At 38.4% G+C, this 20135-nt stretch overlaps 1 protein-coding gene across 1 annotated transcript; it reads right to left on the reverse strand.

Annotated features, from left to right (window-relative positions):
- Nucleotides 1-8295: 8295 nt before the first annotated feature.
- Nucleotides 8296-18941, reverse strand: LOC117695950 (uncharacterized). Its single transcript, XM_076706140.2, has 9 exons — nt 18846-18941; nt 17699-17848; nt 16526-16656; nt 14899-14972; nt 11588-11678; nt 10699-10879; nt 10002-10333; nt 8844-8996; nt 8296-8442 (listed from the first exon to the last, which is right to left on the reverse strand). The coding sequence occupies exons 2-9, from the start codon at nt 17763-17765 to the stop codon at nt 8296-8298; spliced, it is 1176 nt and encodes a 391-aa protein (XP_076562255.2). The 5' UTR covers nt 17766-17848; nt 18846-18941.
- Between the last annotated feature and the right edge of the window lie 1194 nt (nt 18942-20135).

Below are 20135 nucleotides of genomic sequence, written 5' to 3' on the forward strand. Positions count from 1 at the left end.
CATCAATTGATTTCTCTAGCTACAAAAATAGTTTATACAAGTGATATGAAATGAACACTTTTGTTTCTTCAACGCAGACTAGAAAGCCATTTGTGACAAGCCATTACCTTCAGCAAAAGTCTCTCCAATCAGGTCCAGACCATGAGGTTCCTTTATGCATTGATAAGAAATTCAAAACAGCACATGCACCTCTCTGGGACCTATATACAGAAGGATTGAGAGTGCAAGGGAATCCTCAATTATATAGCAAGTTCAAAGCCAACTGGGACTACATGAGACTCAATCTTAAATCATAAAACAAAACAAAAAATACCTGAAATATATTAATGTATGAAATGAACTTCTATCAAAAGTCTCCAAGTTTCACATATTGCTAGATAATGATATGCATTTTGAACAAATCTACTCCCTGTTGTCTGTTTTATTTAGTTTTGTCTTTGGTGAGTGGTATAGGAAACGAAATGCAGGACTTTACTCATGCTCAACAAACACTTTCAACTAAACTACATACTCAATCAAGTCTGTTTATGAGAGATAAACTCATAGAGGAAATAGTGTCATATTAATTAACTTTGAAATTTTACACATCAACTGATGAACCTTGAAAGTATACACCTTTATATCTATATGCCTTTCATATAAATCTATCAAGTCTATAGTGGCCTCAATTGCTAACCCAGGAGTACAGACATAACTAAAAATTCTAGATGCTGTGTGTGCCCTATATAGCTTGGTGAAAAAAATCTTAGAAAAAGGGTCTTATTTTGTAAGACTAACAATGACCATCAGGCACAATATGCTCTGTATCTCTCTCTCTCTCTCTCTCTCTCTCTCTCTCTCTCTCTCTCTCTCTCTCTCTCTCTCTCTTTGTCTCTCTCTTTCTCTCTTGCTCTCACTCTCTCTCTCTTTCCTTTTCCCTTCCCCATCTCTGTTTCTCTAGGTCTCCCTCCCCCTCCACTTTTCTTCTCCCCATCTCTTTTTCATTCTCTCTCTTCCCCTCCCTCCTCTCTACCCCTCCCCTCTTCCTCTCTTCTTCTCTCTCTCTTACTCTCTCTCTCTCTGATGTGATTGTGTGTGTGTGTGTGTGTGTGTGTGAGTGTGTACATATTCCCATGGTTAGAACCAACTCAAAACAGCTCTCTTTCTCAAGATTTTACTTAGCATTATTTGAAAGAGGTAATTTTTTTATAATCACTAAAGATAATATGATTAAAAAATGGATTTGATAACTAAAAGTGTTTGGGTTCAAAAAACCAAAACAACCTGAATAGTCACAAGAGTCAGGCAAAGCAAGATCTTCATTTGGATTAGGTAGCAAAAATTGACCAGTCAGGGATAACAGCACAGAGTCAGGTGCTGGGCCTTTGACATTTAATCATAATAAGTATACAGATGGCAAATTTTTATTGTACTCAGGCCCCTACTGATCCATAAGGGACACAGAACAGATTCAGTAGCTGACCTGTGACTCTGAAGGGAAATTGTACATTATTTTTAAAGGATGAGATCACAAAGCCAGGGGGAGTGGGTGGGCTGTAGCATTGTCCAATCATATTTTGACACACAGAGTTGAGCAAGGATGTAAGCATTGGTGACTAACCCTTATCTGCATCACATGCTTTTCAGATCCTTGATTAATAGTATTAGTGGTCCTTCTAGTGGACTTTTGGTCTTCTGGTGAACATTTAGTCCAGTAACAAAGGAATGGAATGACTACCTGTAGTCAATTAAGTCATAAGAGGCAATACATTTACAACTTGGGGGGTGTTAGTTTAGATAGAAGGACACTTCACTCTTCACATTCTTTACTAGTTGACAGCCAAACATGAAACACCTAAAGAAGCAGGATAGGAGTGAGTGCAAGAGCTTGGAAGCATGAACTCAGTTTTGACCCTGTCAGCAAGATGGAAATTGTTCCTGAGATGACTTGACTCAGGCACTTTTTCAGGAACAACCAAAAACATAGAAAGTCTTTTGGGATTGGGCTTAGGATGTAGGTCAGTTGGCAGAATGATTACCTAGTATGCACAAAGAAAGGGGTTCTATTTTTGGGACCACATAAACCAAAAGAGGCATACATGCCTATAATAATCCAAACACCTGGGCAACATAGGCAACAGGAAAAAGCTCAAGATTATCCTCAGAGCTATGGAGACAAGAAGAAACCCTGTCTCAAAAATGTCCTAATGTCAACACAATGACTCTGTGGGTAAAGGTACTTATAGCCAACACTAATCAGTTCAATCCCTGAAACCCACAGAGTGGATAAAGAGAATCAACTGTCAAATTATCCTGTGATCTCCCAAAGCACACCTTGATATGCATGTATGTGTTCATGTGCACACACATAAATACACACACATTAATACATACAAATTTTAAATTTCTTATGGCCTCTATATAAGAATCTACTAAAAGTAAAAATGGAAGACAATCATAGAGTATATAACCAATGCCCAGAAACCTGCTGTAGGCCTTTCTGTGGGAAGATTGCATTTTGTATTTGACTGTGGGGATTGCAGCAGGAGATAATAGAGAAGACAAAATTTTCTACATGCTTCTCCTTATCACCAGAAATGTTAAATTAAATCTCCCTTGAAGATGGGGAGATCCAAGGGTCTGGTTCATAATCCCTCCCCCCATTTGTGATTTTCCAGAGAGAAATCTATGGATTTTTTCAAAGACCTTCAACTCTTCCATGCATCCTAAGGATGTCTGGGAACAACAGTACAGGCAGAGAAATTTCTTATCAACAAATCTCTCACCTTAAGTATAAAAATTCACTGAAAAGACATGAGACAGCTGCCCATCCTTTATAAGAGTTCCCTTTTCAGGTTTCTCTATTTGTGTTTTGTTCTTCTATGTCCAATAGTGGTGCATAATTTAACTGCATGCTTTAATGATTTGCCAAAGTTCAAAAGTGCAAAATTTTATGTATGAATATTTACTGACACAGGGAAGCAGTCGTTATTTCAGAATAAACAGCCAGGAACTAATTGTGCTTCCAATTACTTAATTGAAAGTGTAGCAAATTCTGAATTTGTTTTATATTCAAAACAGATTTCATCCTTTTAAATTAAAAAATAATTTGAAATTTAAAAAAGTAAATGTAAGATTTTATAAGCCATGGGGAATAATACCTAATTAGAATGTCAGTGAACCATTTGGAGCAGATGAGATGGAGCATTGGATTTTTGTTACAGCTGACAGATTGTATAAGATTGAAAAAAACAGTGAAAGAAGACATGGGAATTTTTTTATTGTGTTTCCAGAAAACACTTCAAGGCCAACTTTGAGTTTCTCCTTTCTCATATCAAATCTTCTATTACTTCCATGTAAGAAGGCTGTATAAATACAGAAGCCTACTTCTGATATACTGGATCTGAGTACTTCACACAGAAATATTGTGAAGATACTATTAAACAATGACACCACATTTCTAGATAATGTCACCTGTAAGATGGCAGTTCTATTTGTAAAAACATGCGGGAAAATGGAGGGTTTTAAATTTTTCTTCAATGCATGTTACAGCTAAAAAGCCAGTCAGGTATCTGTATTTTAGGGTAAAAATAAGTAGCCATAAGTCATAGAATTATATATTAGGTAAAGAGGAAAGGAGAGAGAGACAGAGAGAGACAGAGAGAGACAGAGAGAGAGACAGAGACAGAGATAGAGAGAGACAGAGACAGAGACAGACAGAGAGAGAGAGTGAGACAGTGAGTGAGACAGAGAGAGACAGAGATAGAGAGAGAAAGAGACAGAGAGATCACCTATGGTATAAAGAATTTAGATAAAACTAAGTTCCAAGAACTAATCCATTTAATATAGAGAGGAATAGTCAGCAAGCAAGAGTAACAAGGAGAAGGTCCTTAGCCAGAGGAGGCAAAAGGGAAGTGGTTAGCAAATGAAACAACATTGCCATGAGCCAAAGAACATGGGAGTAAATGGGGGATTTGACAACATGCTGATTTTTATTTTCTTTGGTAAGAGCTGGTTCCATAAAGTGGTAGGCACGGAGGCTGCAGATGTGTGTGATAAAGATTATTGTGAGCAGGGAGAGAGAGAGAAATGAATGATGACAAGGGCTCATAAATTGAGTAGAGAACTGTCTTGCTAGACGAGAACACATGGATATCATCCAATATTGGATACTTGTCCCTCAACTGGAGCACAGGCAAGGAGGGCAAAAGACTGACTGTGGTAAGAGAACATAATGTCTGAAAAGGCTGAGAACAGAACACATGGGAAATATTAACTTGAAAGATCACAAGAAAGGCCACAATTCCTATGCTGTACACGCAGGGGCAAAAGATGACCAGAAATGAGTCTGACCACTTCCTATCTTGCTTGGGACTCTTGTGTCCAGAGTATCTTTGGCTCTACTGTCCCCTCTAAACACATCTTGAACTTCATGGTGCCTGGAGATACTTACTAAGCTGGAACCATTGCTCATACCCATCCAATGGCTGATATGTGGTGTGGTGTGGTGTGGTGTGGTGTGGTGTGGTGTGGTGTGGTGTGGTGTGGAATGGTGTTCTGTACTGTGCTGTGCTATGATGTGCTGTGCAGTGGTATGCTGTGGTAGCCTGTGTTGTTGTGTTAGTATGATGGTATGGTGTGGTTGGCAAGAACAGAAGAATCTGTGAGCATCAAGAAACAATGGAAACCTTCTTTATCTGTGCTTGTCTTGAGTTCCTGGTCCATGTGTAGGGCTTTGACAAGACGCCACCTTTAAAATAAGCACAGAAAGCAAACACTGTGTGTTCTTGGACACCCGAAGCTATGGGAAGTTGATGTGAAGATGAATCTTAATTTATATTCTGGTCTTAAAAGGCCATTATACCTTTGGCTTGAGCCTGAGACCATCCTATGTAGTATCACAGGCTGAACCTAAACCACAGCAATCCTGGAACCCAATGTGCAGAGCCTTTCCAATGGGTTCTTGCTGATGAAGGGAGCCACTAGCTAGTAAATCTTCCCTAATGTCTTGTTGTCAGGCCTAAGATGAACATGGGCTAATGAGGCAATATCAAATCTACTCATTTTTGCCTTTATCTCTCATTCATTTACTCTTTATTTTTTCCTTCTGCATGACAGGAGAAGAGACAAACAGGCATGTCCTAGGTCAGTGATTCTCAACCTTCTTAATATTGTAGTGACCCGCAACCATAAAATTATTTGTGTAGTTTTGCTAATGTCTCAGTATTTACCCAACAACCTCACAATGTGAGGGCAACTGTGCTCAGATGTCCCAGGGCTTCTTGAGGAGGTTATCACCAAGAACAGCCACACTCTAAACAGTGAAGTAACCCAGTTCTCTCCACAGGTGGCCTCTAATCTCCTGGGATTCCCATGTCTCTCCCTGAGACTTGCTCTTTCTGATTGCTGCATTCTGCAGTCCTGTGTTTGGGAGTAAAGTGTTCTGTTCTCCCATGTCCTATTCTGCAACAGAAGACAAAAGTACTAAAGTCCCTTTCAAAATCTAGAGCTATACCTGTGATTGAAAGAACTATAAGTGATATGTGGGAAGACAAAGGCAACTCCAAAGTCACTCTGCTACCAGGATGGTTGAGGAGCTATCATAAGCCATTTCCATACTCCTATCCTCAGAACCACAATCACCTCTCCAAGTCCTCATCTCCAAATCCATCACACTGGAGATTAAGGATCCCAGTGAATTTAGGGAGCACAGAAACTTTCATTTTCTAACCCTCGGGCATAATCCGTGAGCCTAGAGGCATGCCAGATTATTCTTGGTTTTATTTCATTGGTTTGTTTACTTTAAAAGTAAAGCTTAGACAACACACACATAAAGACAAACCAAAAAGAAAGGCTGCATTCAGGAGGACAGTGTCTATACTCATAGCCACATGCAAGAGTAGCAGCCAGTGACATTTGTAATTGTGGCAAAAAAAATGCTAAAACACTAGGAAAAGGTATTGCATGAGATGTTTAGCTCTAAATGTGGGCTCTTCATCAGGACATAAGCACAGTCTACCAAGTCAGTAATATTCCTAGGATATCACAGTCAACAACACAGACATAAGACTTGTAGTCGAGCATAGCGTTTATTAAGTAAATATGTATACTATTTTGAACAGATATTACTTGCTCACAATTGGGTAACCATTTAACATAGAATATCACATAGCACCGGGCTACAGAAAAGAGATAGAAATAAAAAAAAAATAAACAAGGCCTCAGAATTTGGGAAAACTACATGATAGAACAGGTTTCCCCCCTGTCTTGCAATTCTATGGTATTTTAAATTTCATCAAGAAAAATATGTAGGACCCTGACACACTGCTCATGCCACAACAAAAGCACATCTGGATATAAATATACACAAAGTGGTGTTAAAAAAGCAGGGGCCAGGGATCACCTGTTATCACCCACCAAGTAGGATGTAACAGTCAACTTCTGCAGCAATATTTACAATAAACTGACTATGCTTAAGAATAACTACAAACTTAATTTGCAAGTAAAGCAGTATGACCCACCCACCCTCTCCCATCAAGGGACTCTCCCATTTTGTATGGCCCTTTGCCATGCAGACAGTGGAGGTCTGTCTTCAGCCTCATCTTCTGCTCATGGGTGAGGATTAGTGTCCTATTCAGCCTGAATGGAACCAGAGTGATCTTGTCCAGGGGGCAGAAAGCGTGGAATTTTCTCTCTTCGGTGGTCAAAAGAAACATGCTGAGAAAATAAAGGGGGGGTGAGAGTGGTAAAATTAAATGCTTGTCTAGAGCTCTTTCATTACATAATCTGTGCTGAGGAAGACAGAAAGTAGGATTGTACCTGAGAAACATCAATCTAACCCAGTAATATACAGATCCTAGTAGACACTGGTTTTACAAACCAATGAGTTCTATATGTGTAACTTCCTCAACTTGATAATACTTCAAGTCGGCATTTCAAGTAGAGACTATATTTCTAGTGTGTTTCCCTCATGAAGAAGAGGCCCAGAATCCTATGAAATGCAAAATAATAAAAGCTATAGAATATATCAACTTTTAATACTGATTCTCTCTTTGCCTGTAAACCCAAGAGTGGATCTTTACTAAATGATAATGTTCTGTAATGGGACCCATGATATTATTCTAAAGCTCCATAAAATTTTCTGAGGATTCCAGGCCATGTATTTTTAAATCAAGGTTTCCAGATGATTGAGAATCACCTACAGGTGACATTGCTGATTGGTGATATGATTCTGCCAATACTTGTTGTGACACCACTGATGCTTGACGTGATGGTGCAGATGCTTGATGTGACACTGCCAATGATTGACATCGAGGTGCAGATACTTGATGTGTCACTACAGATGTTTGACATAACAGTCCAGATGCCTGACGTGAAGCTGCCAATGCTTGGCATAACTGTGCAGATGGTTGACATGTTGATGCATACGCTTGGATTATTGGTGCATATGCTACACTTATTGGTGCAGAAACTTGACATATTGGTACAGATTATTTATGTATCGGTACAGGTACTATACATGATGGTGCAGATGCTGAACATGATGGTAAAGATGCTGGACATGACACTAATGATGCTTGACATGACAGTAATGATGCTTGAAATGAGGCTGCCAATGTTTGATGTGATCCAGTCATTTCTTGGAATGATCTTGATGAATGATGCAGAGGCGGAGGGGCACAATCAATAGGATCCTCCCAACATCTGTAAGAGAAGAAGTTTGGAGCAGTGACATAAGTCAAAGAATGATGGCTCATGAGAAATTCTCCATGCTACACATAACCTGACCCACATTTATATATTATTAGCTCTTCACAGCATGTAACAGAAATCTTACATCTACATCCCTGGTTTTCATAGCCAGTGCCTTCATTCCAAAATGTTAAAGAACAGACATGAAACTGGGGAATTACTCAGCTATTGTCAATAAAGTCTCTCTACAAACACCCTATGCAGAGACTCTGAACTTGAGCAATGAAGCCAACTAATTTCAAGGCTTAGATTTGAAGTCTCTCACTTTGAGGCTGTCTTATCTAGGCTTTCTGTGTGAAAGATCCTCCATTCTATTAATAGGTACTCAGATAGGCACTACTAGGCAGGAAAAAGGGAAAAGGTGATGGCCTCCACCCTTCTTCCCAATCTATCTCTCACCTATGTGTCTCATTTCGTGAATGCTGAGAATTGTCATTTCCAAAAAATTCCATGGTGGGTGACCCCATGTCATCTATAACAGTCACCACCTGTAGAAACCAATAGGCTTATTGTAAAAAAAATACAGGTATACCATACAACTCCATCTTACATTTCAGGCTCAGACTATCCCTGTACCTGTTCTCCTGGATGACATACACGAGGTCCTTGTCCTTGCCCAGTATGTTGCTGCCCAGGCCGTTCATATTTTAAGTTTCGAAGCATTCCAGTACACTGGGAGAATTCATATTCACATTGTTCTTGTTCCCTATGCTACAGGTTTTGATGCATAAAAAAATAAACATAAAAGTAATTCAATGTCGGAAAAAGACACCGCCTCCCAAGAAATGAACTTAACATTCAAATGAATTCAAAAACAATAAAAGTCTGGTCTCTGTACATATGAGGCTATAGGAACTACTGACTGCTTTGCTAGCACAGTATTCAGGGACATGCCCCTGGGTTACAGACTTCTAAAAATCCAGAACACCCACACAAACATGTGTATATCATCTAGCCTATATTCAGGTCTACCTTGCACAGATACTTTTCACTTTCTGGGACCACTGAATTGCAACGTATGGAGTAGGCTAAGCCAAGTAAAGGAAGCAACCCAACATTTTTTTGAAAATGAAATGTTGTTTCAGTTATAAAAGTAAACTAACTTTCTATACCTCCTCTTCAATATCTGGGTAAGAAGGTTGTTCACCATGGAAGGATCTACTTATATTCAAATCATAGACCTCTGTCATCTTCACTTGTGGGCCACAGAGTTGGGCAAACTTTTCCCCAAAAAGTGGACAATGGTATTGATATGTTCTCTTTGGCTGCATTTGTAAGTACACAAAGTAACAAGGATCTGTTGTTAGTCTATGCTTTTCTTTAATGTACGAAACACAGTGGACATGGGGAGGGATTGCTTACCCAAGCCCTTAAGAAACCCCAGACATATAGATGTTACACTGGGCCCTGCTAAGACCTGCCTGGGCCATCACCTCCTGTACATAACCAGATTGCAGACCCATTACTCATTATTATAAGAATTAAAAAAATTATATCTACACTGAGAATTTAATTGTGTACTAATTCAAAAAGAAAAAAACCCAAAACATTTTTGTTTCAAAAACTTTTTAAAAAAGGATTAATGTATTCACATGGTTTTTCTTCTAAATAGTTCAATGAAATTTCATGGTACTCCAACAAAAAAAAAAAAAAAATCCCTGCAAGGCAAAAAGGCCTTTTCAAAAACAAAGATGCTAAGACTCAGGAATTTGCCATTGTCACATTGCTGGGGCTAAACTGAAACAACCATCTTTTAGGTTTTAGTCTATGAAGATTGCCTGGGGAATTGGCGGTGGAGTATCTGCCTTTTGGATCTGTAAGAGATACAAACAATTCTGCATAACTGATAAAAACTCACTTCCTTGCTTGATCATCCTGCATATTTAAGAATCCTGCCTTTTAGAAAATCATTATTTAAATACATGGTTATATCCACAATCACAGATAGAAGAAATGAAGGCAAGCAGAAGAAAAGAAACTAGCTTATGCTGCTGTTTGCTGAGGAGAAGGTTGGGATAAGTCTTCAAAAGAGCTGCCCTCTCTTGAGATTTGCCCACACATGAGGAAAATCTGGACCAGTAGAAATCCAGTATTTTCATAGCAGCTCAACTTACTTCAACTATTCTCTGAAGCACAAAACATTCTTGTATATTTGAAAAGCTATTAGATTAGAAACTATAAAGTTAACCTGGGCAAAGTGAATTGAAGCTAGCTTCTGGGTGCACAGCTTGTAATGGTGTGGTTGGACAAGATGGGGCAGCCTCAGATACCTTCTGATGTCCTTGTTCTTGACCCACAACGACTTCTTGAAACTTAGGGTCTTTCTTGTGTTCAGTATCTTCTGTTATTATACAGAAATCATCATCTGAAGAAGCATCATGACATGCAGAATATTCATCAATTACATGTTCCTTAGGATTGGATAGCTTTGCCTCTACCAAGGGTTTCTTCACATCCTCTTCAGTGCATTCTCCTTGTTCTGGAGTGGCCTCTGTGTCTTGGCTGTCATTTAGGAGGAACTCTGGACCTACTTCAAATTCTCTGTCTTGGGGCTCTAGCATATATTTTGGATCTATCTCATACCCCTGTCTAGATGTAGGGGCTAAGGAAGAAAGCACAGAGAAGATTGTGACAAAACAGTAAAATGTGCCAAAAAAGGAAAAAGCAAGTGAATAATAAGAATTCTATTGAATTCTTCCTATTGGAAGAGGGAGAATCTGCACATTTCTAATTGGGATTTCTAGAAGGTACAAGACTAGGGATTGATTGAATCTGTGAAGAGATATTTACCTTTATTGCTCTGAAATCATCATCTCCAAAATTTTACAGAAAACAGGCAAAGTTAGACTTGACATTTGTGATTTCACACCATTATAAACTGAGCACGGTTTTTATTTTAAAGCTTGCTATGCCCTTGAAGGTCATCCCATTTCTTTAGACCACATCCAAATAGCTAATTGTACCTACTTGATACTGGTGTTGTTGATGAAATATTTGTAGATGAAGAACTTGTGCTTGTCCTCATGCCAGTGCTTATGCTTGTAGCTGCACTTAATTCTGGGTTTATGCTTGAGTGAGAGGGTGTCCGGACCTGAATTAAGTCAAATGGCATTCGCTGAGTGGCTGCTTGAACTTCTACAATCTCAACCTGAATTTCCAACAGAAGATAACACATTTCACTTACAAGATAGAATAAGATAGGCATACTAGGAAAAACAGGCAGACCTGTCCCAAACCTTAGACATACCTCACAATATACTTCAGTAATTGAAGAAAGACCCAAAATCTTCACACACACACACACACACACACACACACACCTACACATCCTTAAAAATATTGTTGGGGTACTAAGCCTCAAAGAGGAAGTGGCCACTGATGGGTTTTCTCAGAGTTCCTACACATGTAAGGTAGGCTTCAAACACAATAAATGCCAAGTATGACATAATGTTTCAGGCAGATTAAATGGAAAATATCAGTACGAGTATTTTGGCTGTAAGAAAAAAATGAATTGTAGGACACTAGAATTTCTAAGGTTAAGGTTATAGAGCAAGTTAGGAGAATAAAAGAATAAAAGGAACAAAAGATGTCAGTTTTCCTTAAGCATGCTTATGTTTTAGTCAAATGTTATTTTAAACCATTTGTAGATGATCAACTTAGGGTCAGGATAAGCACAAGGACTATTCTAAGCATGGCAGTTACTTACAGTAAGGAAAAAAATAACAGAAACTGTCATGCTCATAAGACATTTACTGAAATGAAAGTCTTTCTATATTGATAACACACATTAACTAAATAATGATATAACAAGAATAAAGGCCCCAATGGTTCTCTGGGTGACTGCCAATGTACATACTTCTGTGCCTGCTTCAGGACACTCCTCCACATTCACAGCTTCAGCCTGAGCATCTGTTTGCATTTTGTTCCTACGGTGGCGTTTTCGAAGCCTTAATAAAGCCATAAAGAAATCATTATTAATATGTCTTTTGTGTATTGGTCAGGAAGCTTCCTCATTGCTGGATAACTTTCATAGTACTGGAAGGGGATTGAGGAAAGAAATTCATCAACAGGCTTACTAGCTGTGAACACTGTGATCAAGGATAATGCCTAGCATGACAAGACATGCTCATGTTTACAATCATGGCATTACAATGTTATAGGTGCAACCAACCAATTTCTGACTGGATTGATGGCCACACCACAGGAGAAAATACATAGGAACTGATCTGTGAAGCGTTAGGAAGAGAAGTTGGAGATTATATGACCTAAATACATTGTGTGAAATTCTTAAAGAATGAATAAAATCATATTGAAAATAACATTGTATAATGATATGTATGCATGGAAATACCATAAGTAAACCCACTACTTAAAATTAGGGGTTTTTAAAGTTAAAGTATGTCTAACTTTAAAATGTGCTGTGTCATAGGATTAGAGGTTTGATTCTGTGGAAAAACACTTAGCCAACATAGTTTATGTTCTGGTTCTAAATCATATTCTAGTCTTGCAAAGACAAGAACACAAAAACAAGATATTATATTTATATTTGGGAGGTCAAGCAAGAAGAAATCCACCATCAGTACAAAATATGAGAAGTTGAGATATAGTAATATGTCTGACTGTAAAAAAATAAACAGCCAGGCAGTGGTGGTGCACGCCTTTAGTCCCAGCACTTGGGAGGCAGAGGCAGGCGGATTTCTGAGTTCAAGGCCAGCCTCGTCTACAGAATAAGTTTCAGGACAGCCAGGGCTATACAGAGAAACGCTGTCTCGAAAAAAAAAAAAAAAAAAAAAAAAAAAAAAAAAAAAAAGAAAGAAAGAAAGAAAGAAAGAAAGAAAATAAACCAAACAAGATAATCTAACAGTAAATGTGCTAAGTGATATTTATGAGATTCTGATGGCATTAAGAAGAGTTAAAACAGGAAAAGCCAGTTAATGAGTTATTGCAGCCATCTGCATATATTATCTGTGCATGAAATGTACAATTTTTACTCTTACTGGTTTGATTTTCAGTGTGAAATAATTTAAACACAAGCATATTATTTACAATAGTTAACACTTAGAGAAAATTCTAACACAACACACACACATGTGTATGGGTGTACATATATACAACACACATGTTGATTTCTTCTTGAAGGTAGGATCTCACATATCCCTGGCTAGGCTTAAACTCAGTATGTTGTCAAGGAAGACATTAGACTTTTTATTTTGGGGCTGGAGGAATGACTCAGCAGTTAAGAATACTGACTTCTCTTTCAGAGGCCCTAGTTTCAATTCCCAGCTCCCTCAATGGAAGCCTACACCTCTCTGTAACTCCAGTTACAGAGTATCTCACACCCCTCTACAACTGCTGTTTTTCACTGGAGATATGTGGCTCACAGACATACATGTAGGCAAAATACACAGATAATGATTGTCTTTAAATTGCTCTATGTGCCCCCACCTCTCAACTCAGATATCACAGGCATATGCTGCTAGGTTTATGCTAGGCAAGCCCTCTGTCAACTGACCTACATTCCCTGCCAGTGGAGAAACCTTTTTTTTTTTTTAAAAAAAAAAACAAACGTGACAAAACACACATTTCAAACACTTCAATTAAAGCTTTCAATTCAAGGATTTCTGGTCGATTCAGATCATAAGATGATTACAATGATTTTAGTTCCTCTCTGTCCCCATCCACTCTGCACACAATACCTGGCCAGAGGCAACCTCTAATCCACCTTCTGTTGAGTTCTGTGTTGTGAATTTACAGATGAGCAAAATTCAGTTTGTCTAGGCAGGCTTCACAGCAGGTAGGCTTGGTGGCCAGCAGGCTTTGAACAGAGCCTTCACAGGCTTCTGATTGTAAGCCCTGGGTCTTAACAGACAACCATACAATACTCAGATTCCCCCTTGTTTTCAATTGAAACCAGTCACTGAAGTTTAAACACTTCACATCATCCTGGACTTTTTGTAAGCCCTGAGCCTTGGCTGCAAAATATTGTTACTTTTTATCCATCTGTTCCCAATCCTCATTCTTTTAAGGTAGTAAGTAACCTGGGACCCGTAGCTCTCCCATGTACTTCAGACATTAATCTATCTTTCACCTTAAATTTACTTGGCTTTGCAGAACTGTCTTAAAGCCAAGCTTGCATTTCCTTTGAAAGCATAAGGCAATTTTTTGCCTTTGAATTGTCTTGCAGGCTGTGCATGGTGGCCCACTCATGAAACCCTGGAACATGGGAGGCAGAGGCATGAGGATCTCTGTGAGTTGGAGGCCAGCCTGCTTTACATAGTGAGTTCCTGGAAAGCCAGAAAATCTCTCTCTCTCTCTTCTCTCTCTCTCTCTCACTAACTCTTTCTCTCTAACTCTCTCTCTCACTATCTCTCTCTCTCTCTCTTTCTCTCTCTCTCTTTCTGTATCACTCTTTCTCACTTTCTCTTGCACTCAGGCTTTCTCTCTCCTCGAGCCTCTCTCCCCATTCTCCCTCTCCCTTTCCTTTTCCCTTTCCTTTTTTCTCCCTCTTGTCCCTCCCCTTTCCCCTCCTCTCTCCCACAAACAAACTGACAAATAATGTGACCTGCAGTAGACATCTTTACACCTGACAGCAAGTGAATGTTTTGCTCCATTGTCCTGTGTGGATGGAACAGGATATAAGCCACTGCTGCATCATTAGGGAACAACCTCAGATGTATATTATGTGCTCTTTTCTGTCACTTTTTTTCTAGGTCCATTATTGGATTAATCTACGAAATGATGTAACAGACAGTAGTTAAACGATTCCTTCCATACATTAAAATGTACAGATCTGGAAACTGGAAGAGGTATTGGTGGTGGGCTACTCAAATACACATACAGATGTATGTAGGTAGGTAGGTAGGTAGGTAGGTAGGTAGGTAGGTAGGTAGGTAGGCAGGAAGGTAAATGAGAGAAAAATAGACAGAAAGGCAAGGAAAATTCTGTAGTTTTAAACATAATTTGACTATGTTAAAAATTAAAAATAAAAAACCATTTATCAATGTTCATTCTGTTGGAAGACAATAAATTATATTAAATGATATGGTAGGTTCAGAACAGCTAATTGGTCATTTTAAAACTCTTAATCTTTCTTATTTTGGCTTTATTTAGCAAAAAAAAAAAAACTTGTTTCAGCTCTGCATTATTTACAACCATGATACCTCTTACCTATGGTGTTGTAAAGTACTGTCATCATCAGAATCATCATCTACAGCATTTGTTTGAATGTTAACTGGTTGTGCCTGCAAAAAATTAGCATCATCAGTTGTCACCATTTTAGCATCTCTGAGAATCAAATCTACAGCTTTGTACAGAGAAGAGTTACACCTTCTTCTAACCCCCTAATTGGCATTAAATGTACCTATGTACTAGAAAAACTTGACATTTCTAACATGCATTATATATTCAAGTTAATCCAAGTGTCACGTCGGTGTGAAAAAATTGCTAGGTTTACAGGTACAAAAACATCTTATGCACATACAGTGGCTTAGTCCAACACTAGTAGATCAAGGAATTTCACTTTGATTCAAGTTCACTGCTTGCTACTTTACACCCTCACACTATAAAGACTCCTCTGACTGCTATCTCTGTTCTCTTTAATTTGTTTTCCAAAATATCAACTGGTATAGAAACAATATCCTTTAGGCACAGAGAGAAAAACTGGAGGAAATCACAAATAGACTTTCTGGTGCCATGATGGAGACTAGTGAAATATGGGTGGGACAAAAAAAATTTGTTTTCTCTTTCTCAGAATAGGAAACAGATCTTGGGGCTGAGTCATCCTGTATATTAGAAGTCTACATTCTTGTGGCAGAAGATGAAACTCAGATCCCAGAGGGTTGGTATGAAGGAAGAGTGAATGAGGCAATCAAATCAGACAACATCCTTCAGTCTTCTCCTCTATACAACTTTCCACACTCTCTTCAATATGGAAAAGTGGTTTGTTCTGAAATTGAATCTAGGAGTGATCTACTATGGCATCACAATAGAAACCTGGTCTACAGCCAAACAGAGCTGTTTATATAGGCTGCTAACACTACCCAGTCTTCAATGTTCTAGTTAGCCCTGTATCCATTCATTCCAAATCCTGGAGTTTCCATCCCCATGACTAAAATCAACCCAAATTCCTGCCATTCACATCTGGTTATCTCCATTCTTGTTTCTTTATACTTCATGTTCCACATTCAAAGCAGCCTAGGGATTTCAGTCTAGATCATACTCTGCTTAGCAAAATTCTGTATGTATTACTACAGTAAGCAAAGTTCTGCACAATCTATCACTTTCCTGTCTCCACCATCCCCTTCACTCTTTCCCTTATTTGAGTCACATAAGCAATTTTATTCCTTCAAACTCTCCAAATTGAGGTCAGTGCACTCTCTGTATAGACTGCCTTTGTTAGACTTGGGGGTACCCTATTCAAAACAGAAATCACCAGCTCACTTTCCCATGACAGCTTTTATCAGTGCCTTGTCTGTTAGCTGCCTGTATGTGATTCCCTGGTACTTACTGCAGTATCTAGGACATGAAAAGTATTTCATGTCATTGAAAATACAAACTAAATGATTTTCAGTCTAACACATGAATTTTAATAACTAGCTTTTCCTTTGGCCTGTAAAAAGCCTTTACAATCAAGTACCTAAGGTTGTGAGAGAGGGAGGACATGAAAATTCACTTTATAAAACTAATATACAAGTTCTTTCTTTGCTGAATACTAAATGTATGTACACGGATGTCCAGTAGCTGGAAGAGAAAATGTTGTGCCCATCAATAAGAGAGAGATATAGAGCATACTCACTGTCTCATCCGGCGTACGTAGAACAGAAATGTTTCCCACAACATAGTACTTTTCCTCCCATAACAGCCTTGGAGCAGAAGACCAAATCTTTCTGCTATTAGGACCGAAGTTTCCAAAAAATACAAATGACTCTAAGGGTGACAGACATAATGGCAATTAAATCAGAAGCAATCCTGGCTAAGAGAGCAGGCAGACAACTTCCACATCACAATGCTGTTTGTCACCTCACTGGCAGTTTTCAAGATTCTGAGCCATGGGCTTCTCTTTATCTTCCTTCCCTTCCAGCTAAGATCCCCAGTTTCCCACATGGTCACCACTAATGTATGAGGCATGCATCCTGAAAAATCAAAGGTGTGATTTTTGTGCTGATGTCAATCTTTTTCTTTTGACCTATGGATTCTTGAGTTAGTCTCTAAAAGAAATAGTGTTTGTTTGTGTGTGTGTGTGTGTGTGTGTGTGTGTGTGTATTCATGCATCTGTCCAAGTGATTTTTAATGATATTTTACCTTTAACTTTCAAGAAAGAAATAGGAGAAATATTTTAACATGCATTTGTGTACCTGAAGCAAAAAGTATTATACCTTACCTCTGATTAACTCAGATATTTTAAGGGTCAATTTTAATTTTATATCTTGATTTCTAGGCTTGTACTTCCTTAACCCTCAAAAACTAGGTTTCATACTACACCTGACATAAATGTTATCTGTTGAAAAATTTAGGTGAAATGATTTCTTTTCCCAGGTCAGTGTATAGAGATTTAGAGTTTATATTCTATATATTGGCCCTTGATATAATGTTAGAATTCTAGACTCCAGTGAATCTAATTTGTGGTATGGTTTACAAACTACAAAATCCATCTGTAACTTATTCAAGTTATTCATGGAGCTCCCTTTAAGCTATTCAGTGCATTAAACATTTTTTGGATTAGGTTTTTAAAATTATTTTGTTTTGTCAGAGGAGACATCCACATCTTCAACCTATATAGTCATCCATGTTTCTTTATGACCTCACCTTATAAATTTCAGTATTTTTAAATATCTAATATAGTCAGAAATTGTGAGTGTAGCAGTATCAGGTATTTCACAGTGACAGTAATACAAGAATTAGTATGCTAGCAATCAGGGAATACAGCACTCATGGACATCATGTAAGTATCATCATCTGGGTTACTTACCATCATAAGAATCCTGTAGGTACAAGATGAATTTCACGTACTCATATATATATCTCCCTTGGTACATGGTCCTGTAACAATATGTGTCCTGGCCACTCTGACCTACATTTCCTTTTCTTATATAACAGCAAAATTCGATTAGGCTTCCCACTAAAGAGAGCAAGATACAAGTAAAGTTACGTAGTCTGATGGATTATTTCAGACAATAATAGTCTTCCTTAGTCAAGACAATATTGTAAAGAACACAACTTTCTTTCCATAAATGCTGGTCCTCAGAAGAGATATCATTCTTATATCCATAAAATAGGCACTAGCTGGAACACAATACACTAGTATTTGTATAGCACTGCTAAAATTTGAGAAAGGCTGCTGTAATTATGTTTTATTGTAAAGACTAAGACAGGGTGGGATGATTTCTCAATTAATTAATTTTATTGACTCTTTTAGAATTTCATATATGCATGTGATATATTTTGATCATGTTCCCATTCCCTCCAACTTAGCTCAGATCCAGTTCCACATCTCCACTCAGTCCTTCCTAACTTTGTGTCCCCCAAAATACACAATTCCACTGTGTACTACCCATATCCTTCCACTAGAGCAACAGTTCTCAGCCCTTTGGGGGTAGAACAACTCTTTCATAGGAGTCACCTAAGACCATGTACATATCAGATATTTACATTACCATTCAAAACAGTAGCCAAAGTACAGTTATGAGGTAGCAATGAAAATAAATTTATGGTGGGGGGTTACCACAGCATGAGAGACTGTATTAAAAGGTCTCAGCATTAGGAAGGTTGAGAACCACTGCTAGGGGCTACATCCTTAGAGGTACCCCACTCTTCCTCCCACAGCATCCATCAGCTCTCTTGAACTCTTCCACTGGGTGTGAGGGCTCATCATCTGAGAGTAATGTCCTATTGAGCTCCTCCATAAGTCTCTAGAGGAAATAATTTTTAGTGTGAGAAATGTAGTATTTGAAATTATAGGCTATTAACTTAAATAGATATATTATCAGCAACTACACTGATTTTTTTTCAAAAACTACTAAGGTGTAAGAGAGCAAGGAATTGTTCAGCTAAGTATTACTTTTCACACACAATTCAAAAATTAAATTAAAAGAGAAAACAAAACCATGTATGCATACCTATATTTGCCAATGGAAGATTTAGAATGATCTTCTCAGATATGTCATCCTTTTGTTCATCATGAACAAGATTTAATAGGCTCGTCCCAATTATATCTTCCTAGGGTGCAGGAGAAAGAACAGATTTTGCTTTCAATACTAATACCATTAGTCTGCCCTGTGTCCTTGCCATAGGTGTTTAGTGCTGCCCATGCCATTTATACCTATAGGTGCAGTGCTTCAGGCAGTTTGCATTACCCTCTAGCAATTACTCCACATTACAATCCATTCTGTCTACAGTTTTCCTGTGCATTATCTCCCTCAAGTAGTTGGATTCTTCCCTACCCATCTCATAGACCTCAGATGCTGTAATCCTCACCCTGTCTTGTTTCCCTCTTTGCTATGAGCCTGGAAAAAATTCTCAGCTCCTCACCCATAACTTTGTCTCCAGTCTTGAACCAAGCAAGTGAATCTGGATGGAAAACCCCACACAACTGTGCCACACAACCGTGCCACAAAACTGTGCCACACAACCATGCCACAGAACCATGCCACACAACCGTGCCACACAACCAGTGACTATACAACTCTGCCAGAAAGCCTTTCCCCTGACTCTGCACTTTCTCACTCTTCAATGTGAATCCTTTCTTGTTTGCACCTTCCTCATACTTTCAAGTCCCATGCCCTCTCTACATTTTAATTTATCCTTGTTTATTTTGATGGAAAAAGTTCAACCCTTCCCCCTGTACCATAAAGGGACACTTATCTTTTCAATAAAAATATTTTCATTGGTCCATATATAAAATGGAATGCCCTGAGTCCAAGAACAACCTGAGGCTACATAAGGAGTTTTGGGGCGGGCTGAACTATAGAATGCTACCTTATCTTGCCAAGAAAGAAAGGAAAAAAGAATGAAAAAAAGAAAGAAAGCCATAGTGAAACCCAATTATTTTGTGTGTTAATTTTTTTAAAGGAGTTTGAGAAAAGATAAAAATTAAAAATTCAACAAATTTGATGTGAAATATAAAGAACCAAGGGGTGTTACCTATTCTTCCATTGGTGGAAGAGAGGTGGCATCATTACAAATAGAATCATTTGGCTGGAGACTAGCTCAGTAGGTGTATGCTCACCTGATATCGACAAGACCTTTCCTTATATCAGGAATGAAAGCACAAGCACTCAGTCATTACAAAAGAAGTCAGGCATTAACCCTGCTCAGTGCCATTTTCTGAGACTCTTAACAAGAAGCATGTTTTATTTTTCTGACAGACATTTCATCTTATATTTGAGCCTTCCTATATGCTTGTCTAG

Source organism: Arvicanthis niloticus (genome assembly GCF_011762505.2).
Source record: "Arvicanthis niloticus isolate mArvNil1 chromosome Y unlocalized genomic scaffold, mArvNil1.pat.X SUPER_Y_unloc_1, whole genome shotgun sequence".
In the NCBI taxonomy this organism is placed as follows: Eukaryota; Metazoa; Chordata; class Mammalia; order Rodentia; family Muridae; genus Arvicanthis; species Arvicanthis niloticus.

Bases quoted from the DNA above. Each gene is read 5' to 3' on its own strand.
- LOC117695950 (XM_076706140.2), bottom strand. From the start codon at position 17,765: ATGTACCAAGGGAGATATATATATGAGTACGTGAAATTCATCTTGTAC. The intron at 16,657-17,698 runs GTAAGTAACCCA...TGTCACCCTTAG, and splicing joins CCTACAGGATTCTTATGATG to AGTCATTTGTATTTTTTGGA. The intron at 10,880-11,587 runs GTATGTACATTG...TTGGAAATTCAG, and splicing joins GTCCTGAAGCAGGCACAGAA to GTTGAGATTGTAGAAGTTCA.